This window comes from Lepidochelys olivacea (assembly GCF_965140295.1).
Source record: "Lepidochelys olivacea isolate rLepOli2 genome assembly, chromosome: 4".
NCBI lineage: Eukaryota > Metazoa > Chordata > Testudines > Cheloniidae > Lepidochelys > Lepidochelys olivacea.
In genome coordinates this window covers 17,996,398-18,020,985 of record NC_140414.1, presented here as the reverse complement: position 1 = coordinate 18,020,985, position 24,588 = coordinate 17,996,398, and the positions used below count along the sequence as shown (strand labels likewise).

Below are 24,588 nucleotides of genomic sequence, written 5' to 3'. Positions count from 1 at the left end.
TGAATCTTAATACACAATTTTATTACAATTTTACATATTTTATTGCAGATTACAATTTTCAGTGCATTTGTATTTGTTAAGTAATGAACAGTTGTACAAGCACTACTTAAAACTTTTAGTATGTACAAAACCTCTGCAATTTTACAAATATACAGCAACCCTTCTCCCCCCACATTGTGTATTTAGAGCTTTCTGAAATGTAGTCGAACATTGAGAATTTACTTTCTCTACGAGAGCAACTGTGAATTTCTGAGGGCCAGATCTGATCACTTTTAACATTGGCAACACTAAATGGACTGCTGACCTGCTACCAAATGTATGGTATCCGTTTCAGATTGGGGAAATTTATGGATCCACAGATAATCACAGCTGCTTATAAATCTTCTCCAGAACGGATTTCTGTTAAATATTATGTGTCTAGATCTCAACAGTGCAAAAACAAATAAAACACACACCACTCCTCTGCAAACTGCCCTTTATATTAATAGTACATATGCTCTACCCAGCTGTTCAGGAAACTAGACCTCTGTCTTTACATAACTGCCATGAAGATGGAGGATAATCTTTTCCCAGAATGATTCCATAAAAGTCACATAAACCTGGCATTGCTCCATATGTTTACCACAGCTGTTCCTGCTGACACTGCAGAACAGGTGAAGACAGTGGCCTGTTTCCCCCCATCTTTGAGGCTTTCACTTACCAGTTGAATATGTTGTATCTTCCTTTCCTCCTGTGGTTTTGAGGAAGGATAGTTTCAACCTTCATGAAAGGCTGCCTCATTTGCATGATGCAGACACAGAAGCAGGTGATGGATGCTAACTGCCACCAAATTTCGCTGCGATGGAAGTCCATTAACACTTTGGATTTGCATGCGGTCCTTAAAAGATCCCCTGATACAGTATTACTTGTTCAGCTGAATGGTAAAAAAAAGTGGGGCCTAACTTCATGGAATCTCTGTGCTGTGACTAAATGTCAAATGACATCTGGGGTTGACGCATGAAGTGGAATGCTATTGCCCCACAGGAGGCATAAAATGACTGATGGTATTATATATAACACACCAAGAGGCCAGCTGGGATAAACAAATGGAGCAACTTGAAGGAATTGCTGTGCACTTGTATGTCAAAGATGCCCATGGTAAGCCACATCAGGGGAAGCTGAACACAAGAGGAAGACCCAGCGGACAATTAGGATCCTAAGAGCTGGAACTGCCTCTGAAAGTAGGGCTATGAAGGGTTGAATGAATCTGGCCTAACATCAAAAATTCTTATTTTAATTGTGCAAGAAGGGGAATAGGTTTTCAGTTTGAACCTGAACCAGTCAGATTTTGCCCGATGTCATTGCCTTAGTGGAATATTAATTTCAATTTAACATACAAAAATATAAATACTAGGGAAATCTTCTGAACTTATTTCCAATGGACAGAAGTAATATTACTGGACACAAAGGAATTTCCCACTCTTACATTCACCTGTGCAAATACAGCAAGTGCACACACTATTTGAAAGAGAACACAGATAAACAGTGGTGATTTCCATGGTAGTACCCCCAAAATGCAATTCGGGTTCTGAAGCACAGACTTTCCATAATACAGCCAGCAGCATGGTTAGTATTGCTGCTGACCCTGTAATAATATAAAACCATAAACCTATTTTTAGCTCATAGGTGCCACCTAGAGGTAGTACCATGTTTCCTTTTCTCTTGCTCTGAATGTGATAGAATGCATTTAATACTTAACATTCTCTTATGCTTAAATTGATTCCCAGCTTCCCTTGAAACTAATACAAGGGGTATAAGGCTTCTTCTGTGAAACTTTATGCATTTTAACAGAAGGTAGGAAGCAAGAAAAAAGTATATTACAGTTATACTTTGCAGATATATAATGCTCTTCAATTGTAGCTCTCTAAGCATTTTGCAAAGTTGAGTAAGCATTATTTTCATTTGCTTATTCTAAATATACTTATCCATGTAAATGTCCAATCCCTCTTTGAATTTTGCAAAGTTCTTGGTCTCAATGACATCCTGTGACAATGAGCTCCAGTCTACTCATGGATTGTGAGAGAGCCTATAATCAGTTTTGGATTCTCTTCCTTTGTTTTATTCACACTTAATTATGCATCTCTAGTTTTGTTATCTGACCCTTCCCTAAAAACTCACTCATCTTAGGCCAAGAACTTAGCAGTACCATGAGATCAATTGTACTATGTATGTGAATAAGAGTAAGGGTAGGTCTTGCTCCAATTCTAGTCAATGAAAAATCTCCATTGACTTCAGAGGGAGGAGAAATAAACCCTGTAAGCATCGTTGGACAGACCATTCTATTTCTTCCTTTCTATTTTGTAGAGTGCCAAGACCAATATTTCATTTTTTTCACTGCCTCGTTTTTCTACCCAACAAGACTTAAGCAAGTTACATTGTAAAGTGGGTTATTAAGATATTTAAAAGTACAATTAAAAAATGGATCAAATCTTAATCCTCAATCCTGCACTTACCTGTGTAATTACATGACTAGTTCTATAATGCTTATACTTAAATAGGTGCGTATTTGCAGGATAGGGATCTCTGACTAATCTAATAGAGGCAGGGAGCGTCTTTGGATTTTTGAACTGCACACTGGCCCTAAAGTAGTAAATAAAATGAGAAATGAGTTCAGGATTTAGATTTATATATTAGAATATATAATCCTATGTGATTTTTATAACTGTACCTATATAAAATCCTTAGGATGAGTAAATAACTCAATGTTACAGCTTATATTTTTAAAGCTGTGTCACTGAATAAACCATAAACTGGTACCAAAAGTTGCAATCTAGTGACAAAAAGAAAACAACTGGGAGTTCAGATAGTACCTGAGCCAGACTCAATCTGCCCACAGACAAGTCTTATTTTCTTTTTTGTAAGTGTAACTGAAAAATTAGACTAAACTGGACCTTGCTGAAAACTCTAGTGTTGCATTTGAGCATCCCAGGCAAACTGTAGGACTGCATTTTTTCCTTGATTACACTAGTTAGCAGTGTTGTGTATGCAGTGCTCAAGTTGCTCTGCATTTCTTTGTTGGAAGGAGTAGTTTTACTAGCTGTGACTGGATCTCTGGAAAAGCAGTGTGTTTTCCACAGGTGTCAGGGAAGGGGAGAAGTACTTATCACATCTTATATTGCATGCCCAGCAAAGTGGGTGTAAGTGATGGACTGTATCCAGTGATTCAGTGCATCTCCATTCACACTGAGAATAGAAATACAGACATAAATGCTACAGCTAGGTTATGTTTCTGGATGTATTGGAAACAGACACACATCTGCTTTTGTGTCATCATTGCCTTGTTTGGCTATATAGTATATCTACCTAGTTCAAGATATTTGAAAAAAAACCAAGGATGTGTTTGAACAATGGGCCACTTCTGTGCTGAGTAGGGTGCTCGAGAGACCCTAAGTGCCTCCCACAAGGTCAGTCTTTCCCATTTGCCTCAAACATGTTTGCATGTTTATTAGCTTTCTTCAACTCAGTAGTAATGTACTACTAAACAGTTTTAGCTCCCTTTAAAAATGATTACAACTGGGGTCTAAACTAGACTATAAAGGCCACAGTGAGACAAATGTACTTACCTCCTTCTGTAAAGGACTTTGAGATCTACTGATAAGCACTAAAAGAGCTAGGCATTATTCCCATACATCTCACCCAGCACTCGTAAGCTTTGCTGCTGAGTGCAAATTTAGACTTACAATTTCAAAAGCATCCACTGATTTCATTGGGCGTCCAACAAGAGTCACTTTGTGGCTATTTTTTCCAAAGGTGCTGAACTCCCACAGTGGCAGCTGAATTCAGTGAGATGCAGTACTTAGCACCTCCTGGGGGGAAAAAAAGCAAAAAAAGAACACCCCATGCTACATAAGTGCCTCAAAGCTGGACACTTAGCATTAGAAGGCAGTTTAGAAAATTTAGTCTTAACCTTCATGTGCTTAACCTTACATGGATGTTGTGAGGGTTGACTGCTATTTGTACAGTCAGGTGAGAACCCCATTACAAAAATTAACACTGTAGCTGGCAATATTCTCAGCAGAGGGCAGGGATTTAATAGACCTGGACACTGAGCGACCCTCATTCTGCCACTGGTGGTACCTCTTCTAAGTCATCAGTAAGAACACAGTAGGGAAACTGCCAATTTAGTGCCTGTCTTGTGAATGAAGGATTTCTGTCTGCAAGGCAGTCAATCTACCACTTTACATGGAAGCACTAAATCCACTTCAATTTAATGATAAAGTAAAACTTGTAAGATATTTCAATGTTTTTGGAGCAAGTACGGGGATATTTTATACTCTCTACAGAGAATGTATTCTAAATGCACATGGAATGTTTATTTCAATTCTGGTGTGGGGGAGTGGAGATTAATAACTCCAAGATTAACAAATTAAACATTTACATTTTTAAACAAAATATTTGAAAAACCTTCCCCATTTACCTGCCAAATCCTGGATTAACACCATCCACAGCTGTATGTGGCAGGAGGCTTTTCAGCCAGTTGGCGAAGCAACAACTGCACTTCTGTGTTATCTGAGAAACAGCCAAAGCCACCAGAGCGCCCCGTTCTCTTCAATATTGGCTAAGGAGTATCAAACAGTCAGCTTGTTTCTCTTCTCTGTACCTGCCTGGAACCCTACTTACTCCTCTCTCCTCCACCAGGTCCACCCACTCGTCTCTAACCATGGAGACAACAGGCATTTCTTCCCTACAGAACTTAGTTTGAGATTCAGTTTGTTAAAGTTTAATGGGCCAAATACAACACTGATTGTAAGAATTCAGCAAATATGAATTTGTCCCAGTGCTATGACAAACACTGAAAACAGGATTACAAGCAATATGCTGCTTCTTGCTCTGGTTTCAGTAGTTGTGAATTTAGTGTCAAAACCAACATTGAATTCAATAAGCGCCATTTCACTGATTTTAATAAGAGATGAATCCAGCCTTTTGTCATTTATAAAACAAGTCCCTCCCTCTATGCTCTGCTCTTGGGGGGGTAATCATGATCTACACTAAAAGACACAAACAAACTGGAAAGATTAGGGCAAACAAGGAGGTCTGATACAAACAGGGAGAAGGAATGGGAGGGAAAGGTAACAAGCATGGAATCCAAGAGTGGCTTTTTTAAAATGCATCTGGTTAGAAGAACAAAAATCTCATTTTTGGGAGAGGGCTGTGAAACTTCAATGGAAAGGGAGTTTAACTTGAAGGATCCATCAGAACAAAGGCACAACTGCCTGCTGATGTATGATTAAAGCAAATCAAGACAAGAACCCACAAAGGAGAAGGGTGTGAGTGCAGACAGCTGTCAGAAAGACTATGTTATGTATTCTTTCGATGTGTGCAGTGAGTAGCCCCAACATCTTCTACATTTGATACTGTGAATTTAATAAATTATCTGAACTGGCTTCCCATATCTGCATCTTTTTGCATTCAATTAAAATAATCATTTCATTTCAATTTTATGTTGTCATAATTAATTCCTCTCTTTATGGACACTGAACTTAAACATTCCACAGTGTGAACATGACATATAAAACAATGGTTTTTTGGTCTTGCAGAGCCCTGTGACATAGTTCTATACAAAGTGAGATCAGTACCTACGACTACTGCCAGAATAATACGCTTTTTCACATGATGCTTTTTTTTAAAAACACAAAGCAGGATAAGTATAATTATACCCATTTCATACATAGGGAAACTAAAATATGGAGAGATGAAGTGACTTACACAAGGTCATGAGAGCCAAGAACAGAACCCTTGTACCCTGAGTCAAAGTTCTGTACCTGTTCCCCTGGATAGTAGCAGTAAACCTTTCCTCATGCTGTGTAAATCCACAGATTCCTATCTTATTTCAGATTAGTTTGCTGACACTGCAAACGAGTGGGCAATTAATCCACCTTTGTAGTTTCACAAAAACACCATCTCAGTTGTCAGTAGAACTTTCCCATGGGCCAACAGATTGACAACATGTGGTCAACTACTGAATCTGAACCTGAACCAGAACAAGTGTCCGAGAGAAGAGATCTAGCACACCATTACTAACCCAGTGACCCATTCAGTCTTCAAGTAAAGCTACATGTTGCTGTTCACTAGCCTGCAGTTAAGATCAGACTCAGTGTAAATAGCAGAGCTGCATCAGCCACAATTTTAACATCCAGCTTCATTCTGTATTACCAAAAAAGGAAAGAAGCTGCTATTAATTGGACACAACTTACAAAAATACCACATGAACTAAAAAAATCCCAACAATTTTGCACTGCACCAAGAAGTTAGTACAATTACCCTTCTTGATGTCAGAGACAACCATTGTTTTATTAGGAAAAATACAATCCCAACAACAGCCTTTCACATGCTAACTGTTTCAAGGAGACACCCAGGGCTTGTCTACACTACTGCTTAAGTTGATGCCACTTACGTCACTCGGGGATGTGAAAAAGCCACCCCCTGAGCGACATAAGTTACATCGACTTAAAGCAGTGTCCACTCTGCGCTATGTTGGCGGGAGACGCTCTCCCGTCAGCAAGGAGTTTCTTCACCAGGTGCGCTACAGCAGTACAGCTGCATCAGTGCCACTGTGCTGATGTAGTGTGGTAGCATACACTTGCCCCTATATTAAATAGGTACATTTCAAAACAATGACTTCTGAATTACTCAAGTTGCCTGTATAGGGTAGTTCTTCCACCAGTGCAAAATGAATCACTTTTTTAAAAAGTACTTAGCATAAAAGGCAGAGACTATATCCCTATAAGGAGTGTCTGAGTCAGACTTGGTCCTCGGTATGTGGCAGAGTCGACGAAAAGTTGGAGAGCGCAGTAACAGGTTGTGTGAGAGTCCCATGAAGCTGGAGGATAACCAGTACAAAGCCATGGACTGCAAGGAGAGAGGAACACAGCATTCAGCAACCCAAAAGGCAATAAAAGCACTGCGATTCCAGTAGCTTTTCACAAACTACAATAATTGATTATTTCTTATTAAGAAAGTCAACTCTCCTACATATGCACCCTTAAATAAATAGCTGCGGTTAAGCAATGCTTCCATTACAAACCCTATTTTTCAGGGTTTCTGAACTCTACTGTAAAAATGTGATCTATGCTAAAATTTGACAAAACTACAGGACCCACTGTTTTAAATTCATATTTAAACTTTTTTCCTCTTTTAGTCTAAATAGGCTTGATAAGCCCATCTATGTACAAGAATCTCTTAACCCCTTCAAACACACAATTAAACATGCATTTCTTCACATACAAATCTACTCTAAAAACATTTTCAAGATTCTCTCATGGAAAATTCTGCAAATCTAAATTATAGGTTGTTCATATCTTACAGTAAATAAACCTTTTATGCAACGTCATCTGTCTCTAGTTACATGAACATGGTTTGCCTTTCAATTCACAAGGTCAACCCAAATATAGACCAACTCCAGATATTTTCTAAAACTCAACTTTTAAAAAATGTTAGCAACAATGAGTTTGTGGGCTCTTTCTTTTTAGTATTTGGCAAAAATACTAGAAAGCAGCTACTTTTAATTTAAAAAAACAACAATCCATATTGAACATGTACCATAGTATAAACACCATGTACAAATCTCATTTATTCCAGTAAAAGTTTGCATAGTAGGATTTAGATCAGCCTACTGTCAATGGGCTATTTAATAGAATAGTTTTTTTGGATTCTAACAGTGTAATCATAAAAATACACATTATATGCAAAATAATTAAAACAAAACCAAATTTTAAAAACCCCATTCTACTGACAGCTTGACCTTGTTTCTTATTTTCTCTATCAACCTCTTTTCTCTAGTGATGCCAGTCTTAGTAACTACTTTGTGTCCTCTCTGCCATGCAATGAGCAACACTCAGTTCCAGTATTACTTCCAGGAGACCCAAAAAAACACCACATCACATTTGTTTAACATTTGAAGTCAACTGCTTCCATGGGTCTCCCAGCCTATCTTTCTGCTAGGGGATTTCTCATGATGGCCTATCTTGTCTTATCTATGTCTGTCTTATAGATTGTAAGCTCCTTGGAGCACGTTACTTGTTACTGTGTCTCATATATTATGAAACGTGCAGCGCTTGTAACAACGCACATAACACTTTCGGAAGACCCTAGAGGCTGCATCTAATGTAATGTAAGTGCAAACAGCACCTTTCCCGTATGCAATATTGAACGGTGACCCTTATAGATTACAAATCCTCCACACACTACTACTTGAGTGAAGTCATTGCTATTAAAATGGTATGAAGTGTAATATCAAGTATGGTCCACCATATAGATCATGCACTTGGGCGGCACTTAGAGCACCATGAACCAAGTCTGGCCAACACAGGCACGGACTAATGCAAAGTCTCACATACTACATACGATTATGTTTTGTACTTACTGAAGGTACAGTTGCAGCAATAGGAATCATCAGTATTGACAGGCCTCGAATGAAGTTGGTAGCGTACTTCTGGAACCTGGACAGTTCAAGTTTTCGCAGAGCAAAGATCTGAAAAGGCAAAACCAAAAGAAAACAACATACACACACACACCAGAGAAAGATTTTTATTTTTTAATACAAGGGAAGTTAAACATGCACAGTCAATGTTAGAACAGGTTTGTTCCAGCCAAATATTCTTTTCACATTCTTTTCAATTATTAGGAGGCTCAAATCAAGTATATTTAAAACGTTCATAAATTCCTTCCTTTAATTTGTTTGGTGCCTTACAGTTAATACTCAATCCTTTCCTGGCAGATTTTATACCAAGACTAAGAGTCATCCACCTAAAACATTTTAAGAGAATAGCTTGTGCACATTGAATAAGCCTCCAGCACCTTTTCCTCAAGCACAGTCCTCTGAGAGATGGCTACTGAGAAGATATGGACCATTATCCCCAACCTGCTTAATGAGTAATTGAATGGAACCAAAACATGTATAGGCAAACCATGACTTTCATTTTGCAAAACTGTCCTAATCCACATTACTTGGAAAAAATAAAACAGAACAAGAATGAAATCAAGACACATGAAGGCAATGAGGAGGACTGTGATAGATAACAGAGAGAGATTAAATAGTAACTATTTCTGCAGAGATTTGCAAAAGAGCAAGAACATGGGGTATCAAGATTCTTTTACATATTTTATTCTTAATATACATAAGCATTCTCATTCTTATTCCAAAAAATTCAGTATATCAACAAGAATTTATAATGAAGCCTGGTTTAATGTGTAAGCCACTTTTCTTTCCTTTCAATTGTTATTTTATTTTCTGTTTGATCCTGCCTCCTCCCACAATGAAGGAGCATCTTTGGACTCATCAAGAATGCCAAAAAGAGACCACAGACTTGTGTGTGTAGTGCCCCAATATCTATGAACTTCTGTTGTATGTGTAGGACATATTCCTGCTTATGATGTAACAAATTTATAAAAAAAGCTTGAGTTCAAAATTAGTGAAACATTCTTGATTTTACACTTCTTTTAACATATGTCTTCTCAAATACATGTACTATGCAATGTTTACTAGCTTTAATTATGAAAGAGACAAAAGGTTTATCTGTCAAAAATAACTGAAAACTCTTTACTTTCTATTTTTAAAGTGATGAATGGGTTTTTTTTTTGGTTTTTTTTTTTTTTTTTACAATACAATGTGAGTTCTCAATGTTGGGACAGCATACTTCTCAGGAGTGGAAGTAAACTTTCTTCACTACTAGATGGGTTTTCAGTCATTAATCAAAGAACCACCAGAATGTATAAATATAGAAACTGCACGATACTTGTTCATTTGGAAAATGGGTTCAAATAGTTAAGTGCTGAGATGCACTGGCTAATCTTGATGACACAGATTCATAGATACTAAGGTCAGAAGGGACCATTATGATTATCTAGTCCGACCTCCTGCACAATGCAGGCCACAGAATCTCACCCACCCACTCCTGCAAAAAACCTCTCACCTATGTCTGAGCTATTGAAGTCCTCAAATCATGGTTTAAATACTTCAAGGAGCAGAGAATCCTCCAGCAAGTGTCCCGTGCCCCATGCTACAGAGGAAGGCGAAAAACCTCCAGGGCCTCTTCCAATCTGCCCTGGAGGAAAATTCCTTCCCGACCCCAAATATGGCGATCAGCTAAACCCTGAGCATATGGGCAAGATTCACCAGCCAGATACGACAGAAAATTCTTTCCTGGGTAACTCAGATCCCATCCCATCCCAGGCCATTAGGTCTATTTACCATGAACATTTAAAGATCAATTAATTACCAAAATCATGTTATCCCATCATACCATCTCCTCCATAAACTTATCGAGTTTAATCTTAAAGCCAGATAGATCTTTTGCCCCCACTGCTTCCCTTGGAAGGCTATTCCAAAACTTCACTCCTCTGATGGTTAGAAACCTGTGTCTAATTTCAAGTCTAAACTTCCCAATGACCAGTTTATATCCATTTGTTCTTGTGTCCACATTGGTACTGAGTTTAAATAATCCCTCTCCGCTATTTATCCCTCTGATACATTTATAGAGAGCAATCATATCTCCCCTCAACCTTCTTCTGGTTAGGCTAAACAAGCCAAGCTCCTTGAGTCTCCTTTCATAAGACAAGTTTTCCATTCCTCGGATCATCCTAGTAGCCCTTCTCTGTACCTGTTCCAGTTTGAATTCATCCTTCTTAAACATGGGAGACCAGAACTGCAAACAGTATTCCAGGTGAGGTCTCACCAGTGCCTTGTATAACGGTACTAAAACCTCCTTATCTCTACTGGAAATACCTCTCCTGATGCATCCCAAGACCACATTAGCTTTTTTCACGGCCACATCACATTGGTGGCTCATAGTCATCCTATGATCAACCAACACTCCAAGGTCCTTCTCCTCCTCCGTTACTTCTAATTGATGCGTCCCCAGCGTATAACTAAAATTCTTGTTATTAATCCCTAAATGCATAACCTTACACTTCTCACTATTAAATTTCATCCTATTACTATTACTCCAGTTTACAAGGTCGTCCAGATCCTCCTGTATGATATCCCGGTCCTTCTCTAAATTGGCAATACCTCCCAGCTTTGTATCATTCGCAAACTTTATTAGCACACTCCCATTTTTTGTGCCGTGGTCAATATAATAATATCTATAAGAGGTTCCAGTTTCTCCATTCCTTTGCTTTCTTAAAATAACAATAAAGCACTTTTTCTCAATCACTATTTTAAACTTAATAGTTTTAAGTAGTTTGCTTTTATCAAGTTTTCAGCTCATTTAGAATCATACCTACTGTACCCACAATCATCACTTACAATACATGAGAAGTGGAACTACATCACTCTAACAAGGAAAAGAAAGCCACCAGTAATGCAGCCCACAGGAATGTATTATTCACACACCAAAACCGTAACCTTTATAAGCTGCAGTGTTAATAAAATGCAGTACGCTAATTAAAGTATTCTCACAGGAATCACTCTGGAGTGAAGAGTAAACTTTTCTGAGGTTAACCTACTTAAAGTCCGTTTCTGAAATGCCACATTAGAATTTATCAGCAATTACAATGTGCAGGACCCATACGACCTCAACCTTGAAACAATTATACAGTTTTTCCCTTCTACATCATGAATTAAGGTGCATATTTATAATCAGAAGCTGCCATGGTATTTTTACACTTTGTAAGGTAGTCGTGAACCGGTCCTAACTTTATAGAAAGAATTATAATTTTTACAATGGTCCAACATTCACCACCAACATACCTCCACTATCAGCAAATTGAGGAGCCCAAGTGAGACTGGCAAAATCCATGTAGTATCTGGTACAGTAAGGTCTGTAAACCACAGGGTTCCACCTGTTGACAGCTGTTCCTGAACTGCAAGGACTGTTTAAAATACATATATATATATTTAGTATGTCTTGCTCCTTAAAGTCAGTCAAAATTATGCATAATTTTGCTTTTAAATTGGACTTTCAAAGTAAACATTTTTGTTATTCTGTGGCAATCCATTTTTTTGTGTGCACACATGCGTGCCAACTGGCACTTTTATCATCCTTCCTTTCCTTCAGAACCAGGGCAAGGAACTGATGTAATGAAATATATAAATCCCAAGTAGGAAAGCTCCTTCCCCTGCCAGGTAGTAGCATAAACTCACATTCAAGTCTTACTCACAATCAAACATATATACATTTGAAAATTGTACTACTTATAGACTGTGAAATGACTACAAGACAAAATCCACTATATGATATAAAGGAGATATAGAAATCAAAGAATTCCAAACAGTGGATTTGAGAGAATGTTGTATTTATCACTGACTTAAAAAACTGGTTCTTACAAAGCATCAGTTGGAAATTCACTTTGCAAACACAAATTATTAGTTTCTCTTTATGTATATAATGATTTATTTTAAAAAAACCTTTTAATCCAAAAGATTAAAAAGTGAAGGCAGTCTGCCATCTAACAAGAAAAGGAAATTATTAGTGAGAACTGCAGGCTGATAGGATTTGGGGCAAACAGATGATGAAAAATAACTTGTTCTGAATCTTCTGTCCCTAACCGCAAAAATTTTATAACAATAAAAAAATGTCCTAATAGTAGCTAAACTTTATTGGGCTAAATGACTAGTTATTTATTATAATTATCATATTTAGCAATTTAAACAATGTCATGTGCCAGAGGAACAGAAACATTACAATTATTTTTAAGATCTGCCCACTGAAGTTGAAAAGTCTCTCTCATATGGGGGATGCCATTAAAGATACAATATTCACCAATGCAGGAACTCGCAGTGACCAAAGTACTTTGTTAGACTTGGAATACAAGATATCATGGTATTTTAATCAAACGCAAAAGTGTCAAATGTTAGGTTAATGCTGCATATCATAATCTAGTTTTTAAATGGTCAAAACACCAATACTGCAGACAGCATAAAATAAAATATCATCTTGATGAACGCATTTTATTTTATTTAAAGTTAAGGCTTTATAATGAAAGAAAACCCCACAGTTTAATTTTAAGCATACTGTTGCGTTAGTATCTTTACATACTAAGTATGACTTCTATTACTTTGGCTTGCAAAGCACACAAAATAATTTAGTGCCCAAGGAGCAGACCAAACATGTTTTAGATTGTTCCTAGAGCTCAAATTCCAGCACTGCTGTTAACTGATCATCCCATGCATCCCACTTTGCTCTTTCAGCTCAGAGCTGCACTATAGTGCAGCATAGAAATATCCTTACAGGCACGGCTGGCAAATTAACAGAAAGGTTATTTTGTGGCTATGGATGCACTGAGTTCCTGATCTACCAGAACAATTCGGGGTGCAAAAAGTACAGGAATAGGCCAGTGGTAGGCTTCTGGATTACATGGACCAATGGCATAGCATCTATGACATGCCTATTCAAAAGTCTTACAAATACAGTATTATTTGTATTAGTCACTTAGCTGTGTTTGGGCTATTTTTTCAACAATCTTACATCTCAAACTCAACAACTCAAATTCTTAAATTTAAAACCAAATTATGTTTGTAAACATTGTAACTGGAGAAGTGTATTTATCAAAACAGATGTATATTTTCAGTACAACTGTTCACAATGATCACCTTCTGAGTCTGCTGCACCTACGCTGCAGTTACGCAAAGCTATGGAAACAAACACCCACACTGGAATCTGTATCCACATCAACAGACTGGCCTTGAAGGGGTGGCAGTTGTCTCGAACATACAACTCTGAAACAATCCTTCCTAGATTCTTCCTGAAGTGGAACCTGATTGGAAAACAAAACAAAACTCCTTGTAATAGAACTTCTCAAATTCTAAAATAATAAACCATAGGTTGCATATCACACTTAGTTCATTTCAAATATTGCACTGGAATACCAGGTGAATGAAGTCAAACCAGGGAGTTCTTCCTTTATGGCCTGAGACAGCCTTCCAGCTGTTGTCTGCCAATCACCTCCAATCTCACCCTTCAAACCCTTTTCTTTTCTGTGGGCTTCTAATGTTAACCTCTTCACCATCACTGTTTCCTAGCAATACTGTTCGATGTCTTATTCTGTGTGCTGTATTTATCTGATTTAAGACTACAAGCTCCTCAGAGTACAGACCACAGGCCAGATTCTCAGACTGCACTCTGTCCCATTTACATCACTCTGACAGTGCAAAGGAGATGGAGCTACCATACCAGGTCAGCTGGGGATTCCTCTTGCATAAGGGAATCACTGGATGTACTAAAGCTGACACAGCCAGGTCCTGCCATCCCCTCCTAAGAAAGATTTAGAAACCATAGCTATGGGTCAAATCTTGGTCCCACTGAAGTCAACAACTAAACCCAGACTGACTTCAGTGGAAACAGGAATTGGCCTTATAAGTTTTAGACCATTACAGATTCAGTGCTTCAAATGAGCATATTCCCTAAATGTTTATGTAAATAACACAGAAAAGTTTTAAATAAAATAGGAAGTCAGAATCCATTATTTTAGTGTCAGATTTGTAGAGCCTTTTTATATATACATATTGCCATCATCTTTATATATGCCTCTTATGTTCAGCCCAAGTGGATTTGTAAGATACTGTACAATTATTATCTTACCTAGCAACCTTTTCAGACCAACCCAGTTGCTTCCCACGAATTGAAACTTCATAGCGAAGACGCTTAGCTAGGTTTTCTATTTCAGGCTGCAAATTTTCCAGCTAGCTAAAGAAAAGGAAGAAATGATTATACAGCAAAATAAAGGAGTTTCATCTGCAACCAGTCTCTCTACCCCATATCTTCTTGTATGTGTACTGTAAAGTGAAATGCATGCATCTGTGGGTGCTTGTTGCCTGCAAATATGTTGGACTTTTGAGGACCTTGAGTGAGAATGCCAAAGTATTTCTAACAAAAACAAATAATGAAACATAGAATCATAGAATATCAGGGTTGGAAGGGACCCCAGAAGGTCATCTAGTCCAACCCCCTGCTCAAAGCAGGACCAATTCCCAGTTAAATCATCCCAGCCAGGGCTTTGTCAAGCCTGACCTTAAAAACCTCTAAGGAAGGAGATTCTACCACCTCCCTAGGTAACGCATTCCAGTGTTTCACCACCCTCTTAGTGAAAAAGTTTTTCCTAATATCCAATCTAAACCTCTCCCACTGCAACTTGAGACCATTACTCCTCGTTCTGTCATCTGCTACCATTGAGAACAGTCTAGAGCCATCCTCTTTGGAACCCCCTTTCAGGTAGTTGAAAGCAGCTATCAAATCCCCCCTCATTCTTCTCTTCTGCAGGCTAAACAATCCCAGCTCCCTCAGCCTCTCCTCATAACTCATGTGTTCCAGTCCCCTAATCATTTTTGTTGCCCTTCGCTGGACTCTCTCCAATTTATCCACATCCTTCTTGAAGTGTGGGGCCCAAAACTGGACACAGTACTCCAGATGAGGCCTCACCAATGTCGAATAGAGGGGAACGATCACGTCCCTCGATCTGCTCGCTATGCCCCTACTTATACATCCCAAAATGCCATTGGCCTTCTTGGCAACAAGGGCACACTGCTGACTCATATCCAGCTTCTCGTCCACTGTCACCCCTAGGTCCTTTTCCGCAGAACTGCTGCCTAGCCATTCGGTCCCTAGTCTGTAGCTGTGCATTGGGTTCCTCCGTCCTAAGTGCATCAATCAATCTTTCCAGGTGAGATGCAATCAACACTTGTACTTACGTTTTTTATTACAATTCATTATAGGTTTTTAGGTATATAAAAGGGTCTGTACACAATTGTTTTTACAAAAAACACTGTGGTGGAACCCCTCACCCATGTTTTGAACAGCCTTATAAGATATGATTATGCAGCCACTGAAGTCAATAGCAAAAATCTCATTTAATTCAATAGGATCAGGCCCGGGATGTGGCACTGAAAATGGAGTATTACATTTTTGCAGTCAATACGCAAAATACGCAGTCAAGATACAAGTATGAAGAAGTACTGGTAAGAGAATTTGTAATATTTGTGACTAAACATGAAATTAATATATTTGTTCTTAGAGAACTCCTGATTGTGAACAAGGCAAAATACACAAATGGTACAGAGAGCTGTATAGGATACAAGGACTATATCACAGTTGGCATGATTCATCTCTACTACTCAATAGCTTTTTAAAAAGTAGAAAAGATGGCCACAACATACCATACTTATTTTGATATAGAGAATCATGTGACAACTAGTTAGCAAGGTCAAAATAGATTGTATGGCTTACTACCATTCAGATGTATTACTACACATCATCTATTTATAAAACCACACTAGAGGATTACCTCCTCTGAATTTGTGGTTGGTATAAAATGAGTCTGCCATACCTGCATTATAACTGGTTCAGTATATACACAGACATGTAGTGCCAATAACTAACACCACCAGTTTAAAGTTACTTTAATTGTCCGAAAAAAAGAGTTATGCCTGAAGTCATTCTGTATGGTGAAATCAAAACTACTATTTTCTGTCCATTTTCTCAAGCCTCACCAGTAGCAAAATGCAAACAGGAAAAAGATTTCCTGGCCTGGATTTCCTGCCACACTTCTGCTCTTACTATTTTGGACTCTCCTGAGAAAGGCACATTAATAGCTGAGTTTTAGTAATACTCCACCCTTATTCAGTGCTTTGAAAATGTAAATTCCCAACTAAATAAGGAGTGTTGCAGCCACAAAGGATGTGCTATTGATATTCACTGCCGAGCTAATTAAAATAAAATAAAAACCTAACCAGAAATCAATGTACCACAAAGGACTGTTAGGCTGAGTCTGTTAAATCTGCAACATTACAAGCAGTATCTACAGAAAATTTTACTGCACTCTTTGCCAGTGATTATACTTATTTCAATTCCACATTAGCTGAACCACTACTGCAGGGGTGGCCAACCTGTGGCTCCAGAGCCACATGTGGCTCTTCAGAGGTTAATATAGGGCTCCTTGAATAGGCACCAACTCTTGGGCTGGAGCTACAGGGGCCAACTTTCCAATGTGCTGGGGGTGCTCATTGCTCAACCCCGGCTCTGCCACAGGCCCTGCCCTCACTCCATCCCTTCCCCTCCCTTGAGCCGGCCATGCCCTCGCTCCTGCCCCCTAAAAAGCCTCCTGCATACCATGAAATAGCTGATCGAGAGGTGCGGGGAGGGAGGGAGAGGTGCTGATCTGCTGGGGCTGCAGGTGGGTGGAGGGGGAGCTGACAGGGGCCTGCTGACATATTACTGTGGCTCTTTGACAATGTAGATTGGTAAATTCTGGCTCCTTCTCAGGCTCAAGTTGGCCATCCCTGCACTACTGGATGTAACCTTCCAGCAGCTCTGGTTTTGGCACTACTTTTTGCATTCTAAGTGCATTATTACAAAGCAATTGCCTCATATTAAATTGAAACTAATAAAATACTTGGCATTTTCACAATGCTTTTTTATCCTGATTTCCTGAAATACTTTACAAAGGAGGGGAAAGTATTCTCTCACATCTTGTAGACAGGAACACACAGAATAAAAGCAAACTTGATTAAATACAGCCTCTTTACTCAAATAAAACATGGCTGTTGTAATTCTAGGGTTGCAAAGGATTCTGCAACTCTTTAGCAGTGAAGTATTTGACTGCAACCACTACTGCTGACACACTGTCTACTCTCTTTAGTGCAATAAATACCAAAAGGTATATTATCTTGTGATTCAAAAGGCTTCACCTGCAACACTTTACTGTGATTTTGTTAGGTTTCAAACTATAAAATATTTTAACAAGCCAGCACTTGGTTGGTTTGCAGGCCTCTGGGGAACATCAGTGGTGTTGAAAGAGTTGTGTAAATGATTCATATCATCCTAATGGCTTACCAAAAACATATTCAACAGTGGAGACACTTAACTAGGTTTTCATTTTTACACACTAAGAAAATTAAACATAATGAGTTGTGATTCTTCATAGAGTAGTAATTATGTGTAGTACCTGGTTTAAGCCTTTTATAATTGTACATTTTAGTTTTACATGTACACAGCATATCATGCTATAACATATTACATATACGTAATAAATGCTATAGAATAAAATGGATTAGACTGTATTGTGTGCAGAATATACATGAGGCAGCATATCTAGTATTTCGAAGCGCTGAACTCTTGTCTACAAAAGGGCATCCACCAAGGCAGCTGAGCTAGAGGTAGCACTGGTGGGAATATTTTGTTAAAATTAATGTGGACACAGCCAGAAAGCACCCATGTGTTAATACTGTCTAGGCTATGTCAGTCTTAACTCTGTTCCTGAGCAGTGGCACAGATCACATTAGATTACAGTGCGACATCACTACTTTAGTTACACTCTCCCAACACATCATGTGACATTGCAACATGGTGGGGTACATGACAGCTGGTCCGCAACAGAGCCACGCAGCTCTGTAGGCACAGGGTACCCGCAGGCATGAGGAAACTCTCAGCAAGTTTCCTTGGCTACACAGGTTGCCAAGCCCCTCACTAGCAAAGGAGGTTATCTTCTGTTTTCCAGCTCGGCACTACAGTAATACGCAGACCCAGGAGGAGGGAGAAGAATCATTCTCTTTAACCTCGGAGGAGAGCACAAGAAGCAATGGGGCTTAAATCGGTTTAGGCTGAAGATTAGGAAAAAGCCCCCGTCAGGGTGGCTAAGCCCTGGAACAAACTGCCGAGGGAGGCTGTGGAATCTCCGTCCCTGGGGCTTTTTCAGAGCCGGTTGGACAAGCACCGGCCAGGGGCGGGCTAGAACAGCAGCGGGACTAGCGGGGAGGGGGGGGTAGACACAGGGGGGGCGGGGGGGTAGACACAGAGGGGGGAGGGGGTGTCGTGAGGGGGCTGACTCGTGCTCAAGCCGCTGCCGCCCCAGGGGCTAGCACCCGTGGGGAGGGTGACAGGCCAGACGAGGGAGCGGCTCGTGTCAGCGGGGTGCGGGAGGGGGAGACTCGTGGGCAGGGCTCACCACCGCCTCCCCCCGCGCCCCCAGGTGCCCGCGCGGGAACAGCGGAAGGTGGGACCGGGGCACCCCACGTCCCGCTCGGCCTCCCGCGGCCCCCCGGACCCACCTTGGCCAGGATGTGGCCCTGGTGCGCGGCCAGCGGCAGGGTGAGGCCGGTGCGCAGGGCGGCGCCGGCGCACACGATGCTGAGCCACCAGGGCAGCCCGGTGCCCGCCTGCAGCGCCACCAGCCCGCTCTCCGCCCAGTGCACGGCGGCCGACTCCGCCAGCGCCTCGTACAAACCGCCCGGGCTCGCGCTGGGCAGGGAGGCTGCAGAGGCGGCGGCGGCGCGCGACCCCCAGCCGGGCGGCAGCAGGAGCCGCTGGCGGAGCGGCCTCGGCAGCTCCCGCCCCACGCGCCGGCAGCACCACATCCCGGCAACGGCCGGGCGCGCGCCAAGAGTCCCCGCGGCCCGTAGGTTGGAGTGGGGCGGGGACCCAGCGCGTCCTCCTCCCGCGCGCGCCTCGAACTCTCCGGCTCTCACCCCGGAAGGCACGCGGCAGTCGTTTCCGGCCGGCCCCCGAGCGGGCGACTGAGGCCGCGGCCTAGAGCGCCCCCTCCCCGCCCGCGCGCGCGCGCGCGCAGCTGCGGGAGGGCGGGAGAGGCGCCATGTTGGATTAGGGCGGGTTTTGCGCGGAGTCAGACCCCGCTCCGCCTACGCTGGAGACCGTTGGAAGAAGGGGGAGCGGGGGAGGGGGAGGGCATGGCTTGTGAGGACGTGGGGATGGGACTGGGCAGGGAACGGAGGAGGCCAGGCTTGTGGAGCGGGCCAGCATGGGGGGAAAGGGGGCTTTGAAGGTATGTCGGGTCAGGCTGAGGCTGGAGCGCGGGCTGCAGTGTCAGGTGTGGGAACCAAGGTCGCTGAGGCCAGGGGGGAGCTCTCAGTATTACTGGGATCTGCTCTCCTCGTGGAAAGGTGTCAAGCAGGCCCTGAGGCCGACCCTGTGCTAAGGCATCTGTCCTCCTGGAGCCGGGGTCTGCCTCCCTCCCTTCCCTTGTGAGGTATTTGGGCCTCTTTGCGTTTGTATGATTCACGCACAGGTCGGCTGGAGGGAGTCCCAACATCATCATCGTGCAAAACTGAGGGTGGGAGGGGTGTAGGAGGAGATGGAAAACCTCCTGCTGCAGGCACCACAAGGAATTGTACCCGTGCCTGCTGAGCCAGTCTGCCTTTGGGTTCAGGTGCCCGTTGATGTGGATCGCTCTGAGGGAAATGAGGAACTGTTCTGCTCACCTTGTTATTTCCACGTGTAGTGCCAGACACCTAGTTCCCCCGTGGTTGTTTAAATACCCCTCTATAGGCTTATTGTCTGATTGAACCAGGATGTAGGTCCCTCTTAGGGTCGAGCCTGGAACCCTGGCAGAGCTAACCTGACTGGTCTCAGCTCCCCAGAGGCCCTTGGTATGTGTTATAAGGACGAAAGGATTTGGAAGGCAGAGGAGCATGGCTTTGTGGATGCTGTCGTGGACTGACCACTGTTAAAGGAGTTGAACACCTGTGCTGGAACCCATGCTTGATTTTTCATGTGCTGTATGGAGTCCTATATCTTTCATATGAAAGTTTGAAGACTTCTGATGCATGCTTGTGCCCGTGGAGCGATCCCTATGCACAGCACTAGGAGTCCTTGCAGTTGGAGGCATAGTGCCTCCTGGGGCTCTGGAGCAAGAAAATAAATTCCTGGGTAAAACCAAATAACTTTTCTTGGCACTGATGATGAAGCCTTGCACATGGAGGAGATTCCACATCCAAGATGTAGCCTCGAGCACTGCTGACAGTGATGGAGCTCTGATCAGGATGTTGTCCAGGAAGGGATACAGGTGAGTTCCCTGTGACCTGAGTCTGACTCTTACCATGACCAACATCATTGTAAAAACCCTGGGGGCCAAGGACAGGCCAAATGGGAGTGTTAGGAACTGATACTGTCTCCTGCCGTATGCAAACCTCAGAAGTCTGTGGTGGCATGGTCTGATGGGGATATGGAGATAAGATTCCACTAGATCTACTGAAGTCAAGAAGGCCCCTGGGACAAGGATGACATTGTAGAGACCTTGGTCTCCATCTGTAACTTTGTTTTCTTCATCCACTTGTTGAGCTTTTTGAGGTCAAGAATGGCTCTGATACATCCCTCCATTCCCTCACTGTTGCATAGTGAAGATGTAGAACCCACAGAACCTTTCTTCTGAGAGAAGGCATTCTATCACTCCTATAGCCAGAAGAGATATTTCCTCCTGGATTAGATTGGGTTTTATAGGGGTAACTCACTGCTCCCTGAGGCACTTGTGCATGGTCAATGAAAACCATTTCTTTAGGAAATGGGAGATCCTGACCCCTAGCTTTAGCTCTGGATGGAGGCCTATGTGATGTGTGTCAAAGTGGATGGGAAGAGGGCAGACAGGGAGGTTGAGATCCCTCCAGACTTTGTCCACTGTTTTCCCTGGGGAAATCTTTTGTGGTTTTGTTGGTACCTCTCAGGAAGAGGTGCAAAAAGAACACCTGTCCAAAGGCTAGTTTACATCCTTTTCTAGGGGAACTTAATAGGGAAAGGAGAGACTGGATTTTGCCACATTGTCAGCCACCACTTTGTCCATGTTTTCTTCAAAAAGGAGGGAGCCTGTAAACTTGGCTGAGCACAGGACCTGTATAGAGTGAGTATCCATGTTCCAGGGAGTGAACCATATGTGGTGCATGGCTACTGAGCTGGAAGCCATGGCTCAGGCTGAAGCTCTCATTGCATCTATTGAGGTGTCAGTTACAAACGCTGTTGCGAGAGACTCCTTAAAGTGGAGCCAAAGGTAGGGTGATCTCTATCCTTAAGGGCTTTGAGATCTTCCAGCCAGGAAATAGATGCTCTTGGAAAGCAGATAGCTGCCAGGAATGCTCAGAGGTTGGTGGAAGAGGTGTTGAAGCCCTTGTTGAGAGTGGCCTCCATCTTTCTATCCAAGGGTTCCTTAGGATAGAACTCTCCTTGTGGGGGATGCTAGATTGGCATTGACCTTCGGTGTCTCAGCAATAGAGCCCTTTGGGTTTTGAATGTTAAGAAAGGCAGAGGTCACTCTTGTTAATATCCCTGCCCTTACCAGGCTTCTTCCATTCATCCCTGATCACTTTCTCAAAGGAGGAGTGAAGGGGTCAGACAGCCTAAGTGGAGGAGCTTACACCCAGGGGTTCTCAAACTGCGGGTCAGGACCCCTCAGGGGGTCATGAGGTTATTACATGGGAGGTTGTGAGCTGTCAGCCTCCACCCTAAACCCCGCTTTGCCTCCAGCATTTATAATGGTATTAAATATATATATAAATATATATAGAAGTGTTTTTAATTTATAAGAGGGGTCGCACTCAAAGGCTTGCTGTGTGAAAGGGTTCACCACTACAAAGGTTTGAGAACTACTGTTTTAAAACCACACAGCTCACCTTCTTCAGTGGAGGAGGCAGAAAAGGACTCATCTCCTGGGGTGGGTATGCTTTTTCTTTCCCTGTTTAGATTGTTTTAGCATGCTTTGGGAGTGGAGAATCCCTGCTGTGACTTTGGGGAGGTTTTTTGCAGCTTGCCTTCCTTAAGGCCTGGAGCCCTTTCGAGAGGTCTTTCTCAGAATCCTCCCTCCTGGGTCCCATTTCCATAGAAAAGGGGGAAGACTTGTCAGAGCACTCCTGGGTAGGTTGGGAGCTGATTAGAAACCCTGCTTCTTTCCTTAGGGCACTCAGGACCCACTAAGATTTGGGGATGATGTGGCCTTGCAAACCTCCTCTCTTCAGTCTGTAGAGAGGTCCCTTGGGACTTACCTCTAGAGTTGAGTAGTCAGGGTGCTCCTCCCTTTTGGAGCCTCTCTCTTCTTTGCACTGGGATTCGTGGCCTATTTTTCCTCCCATTGGAGTCACAGCTGCATTGGTGGGCAGGGACTTGCCTGAGTTGCAGCCTTGGGTCCCAACGGATTTAGGGACGGAAGGCTGGGCACAACTTGACATCTGCTGAATCTGGAAACGCTGCCTCACATGTAGAGTACCACTTGGATTAACTCCGTGCTTTCTTGGCTGTTCTGCCATGCTGTAAACTAAGGACAGAGGAGCCAGCAGGGAGATGCTGCAGTGGAGGCTCAGGGACGGTTAACCAACCTAGGGAGGAAGAGGAATGCCAAAGAGGGAGAACAGCTCTCACTGACCCAAAAAACTGGGCAGAAAAGTTAAAACAGTGGGAATAAGGGCAGGAGGGAAAAAACATCACTGTCTGCTGCTGCAGAGATGGAGAATCTAGCAGCAAGCAGGATCAGTGGAGGCATGGCCAGACCATGCAGCACCAGAACACTGATCTAGCTACATGCTATAGAGAGGAGAGCAGCCCAGATGTCTAGAAAGGTGGGAAACGCTGGGCTGTATAAAATGGCAGGCAGAAGTAGTCTAGACAGAGGCCAGGCAATTTCCACCTTGCATAGAATATAATGATCAAAACTGTCCTGAGGGGATACCCAGCAATTACAAACACCCTGGCTCTGCGAGCTGCTGCAAGTAAATCTCTCACACACCCATCCTAGGTATTTCCATACACAGCACTGCAGTATGCAAAAGTTATCAATATCACCTGACCTACTGCCCTGAAATTCAAAGTTAACATTTAAAGCAAATTAAAATCCTTAGCTTATCTGATGAGTGTGCCAAAAAGGTGTATACTGATGTGCCCACTCAATCACGGGGAACTTTGACCAACTCATTTCACATGCCTCAAATGTTGGACCTGATCCAGCTGTCTTTCAGATCAGTGGAAAGATTACCATTTACTTCAACAGGAGTGGATTGGGCCTATGCTAATGTATTTTAGTGATTACCAAATAGGTCCAGATTTAAACCATTGATTTAGGAATGAAAAGGCTCTGTTCCCCTTTACTAAGCTTTTTACCATTCAGTTGCCCTCTGATTGTGTATATCTTTAATTAGCTGTTGAAGAAAAGGGGAAACCATGTAAAGTAGCTTGCAAATCATGTCATAGATTCCTTAGTTAGGTCTCTATGAGTGCTTACATTGCCTCACCTTGTTCGTTTCCAGTAGTCTTTTTTCATTTGCTTCATTTAATCACCTGGATGTCACAAATGCAATGTAGGTGTCCTACTACAGCTTCGTCAGTCTGGCAAGTAACTGTAAAGATTAAATGTGTTCCTTTTATGTCATCTGTTGTGGGTAACTACGGACCAAGAAATTGCTAAAAATGTTGCAGTTATTACATTTTAATTTGGATGTTGACTCATATGATGCTTGATCCATATGTCAAGGTTTAACTTCACTGCAAAAGTGAGATCTTTCTCTTCATGAGTATTTTATTGGTGATTTAATTCGCTAACCCAGGGGTTCTCAAACTGGGGGCTGGGACCCCTCAGAGGGTTGTGAGGTTATGTGGGGGGTCACAAGCTGTCAGCCTCCACCCCAAACCTCACTTTGCCTCAAGCATTTATAATGGTGTTAAATATACAAAAAAGTGTTTTTAATTCATAAGGGGGGAGTCGCACTCGGAGGCTTGCTATGTGAGAGGGGTCACTAGTACAAAAGTTTGAGAATCACTGCTCTAACCTTACCTGATACGGAGCTGTGCCAAGGTTGATGCTAGATTTCTATAGCAGTATCTGCTGTAATTTTTTTTAATCCCAAAGAAT

The 24,588-nt window shown here is 42.1% G+C and overlaps 1 protein-coding gene across 2 annotated transcripts; it reads right to left on the bottom strand.

Annotated features, from left to right (window-relative positions):
- Nucleotides 1-19,422, bottom strand: COX18 (cytochrome c oxidase assembly factor COX18). 2 transcript variants are annotated; one of them, XR_014711257.1, is made up of 7 exons: nucleotides 19,019-19,422; nucleotides 14,559-14,659; nucleotides 13,571-13,734; nucleotides 11,729-11,850; nucleotides 8,402-8,509; nucleotides 4,457-6,888; nucleotides 1-3,845 (listed from the first exon to the last, which is right to left on the bottom strand). XR_014711257.1 is itself a non-coding variant. In XM_084625807.1 (6 exons), the coding sequence occupies exons 1-6, from the start codon at nucleotides 19,322-19,324 to the stop codon at nucleotides 6,715-6,717; spliced, it is 975 nt and encodes a 324-aa protein (XP_084481933.1). In that variant the 5' UTR covers nucleotides 19,325-19,422; the 3' UTR covers nucleotides 1-6,714. The 2 variants fall into 2 exon arrangements, 1 of the variants encoding a protein (XP_084481933.1); XM_084625807.1 differs by having other exon boundaries at nucleotides 1-6,888.
- Nucleotides 19,423-24,588: the final 5,166 nt, after the last annotated feature.

Excerpts from the sequence above, each read along its gene's own strand:
- COX18 (XM_084625807.1), bottom strand. The coding sequence starts at position 19,324 with ATGTGGTGCTGCCGGCGCGTGGGGCGGGAGCTGCCGAGGCCGCTCCGC. Across the intron at positions 14,660-19,018 it reads AGGGCCACATCCTGGCCAAG|CTGGAAAATTTGCAGCCTGA; the intron begins GTGGGTCCGGGG and ends TTCTTTAGCTAG. Across the intron at positions 6,889-8,401 it reads TTGCTGCAACTGTACCTTCA|TCCATGGCTTTGTACTGGTT; the intron begins GTAAGTACAAAA and ends CTCTCCTTGCAG.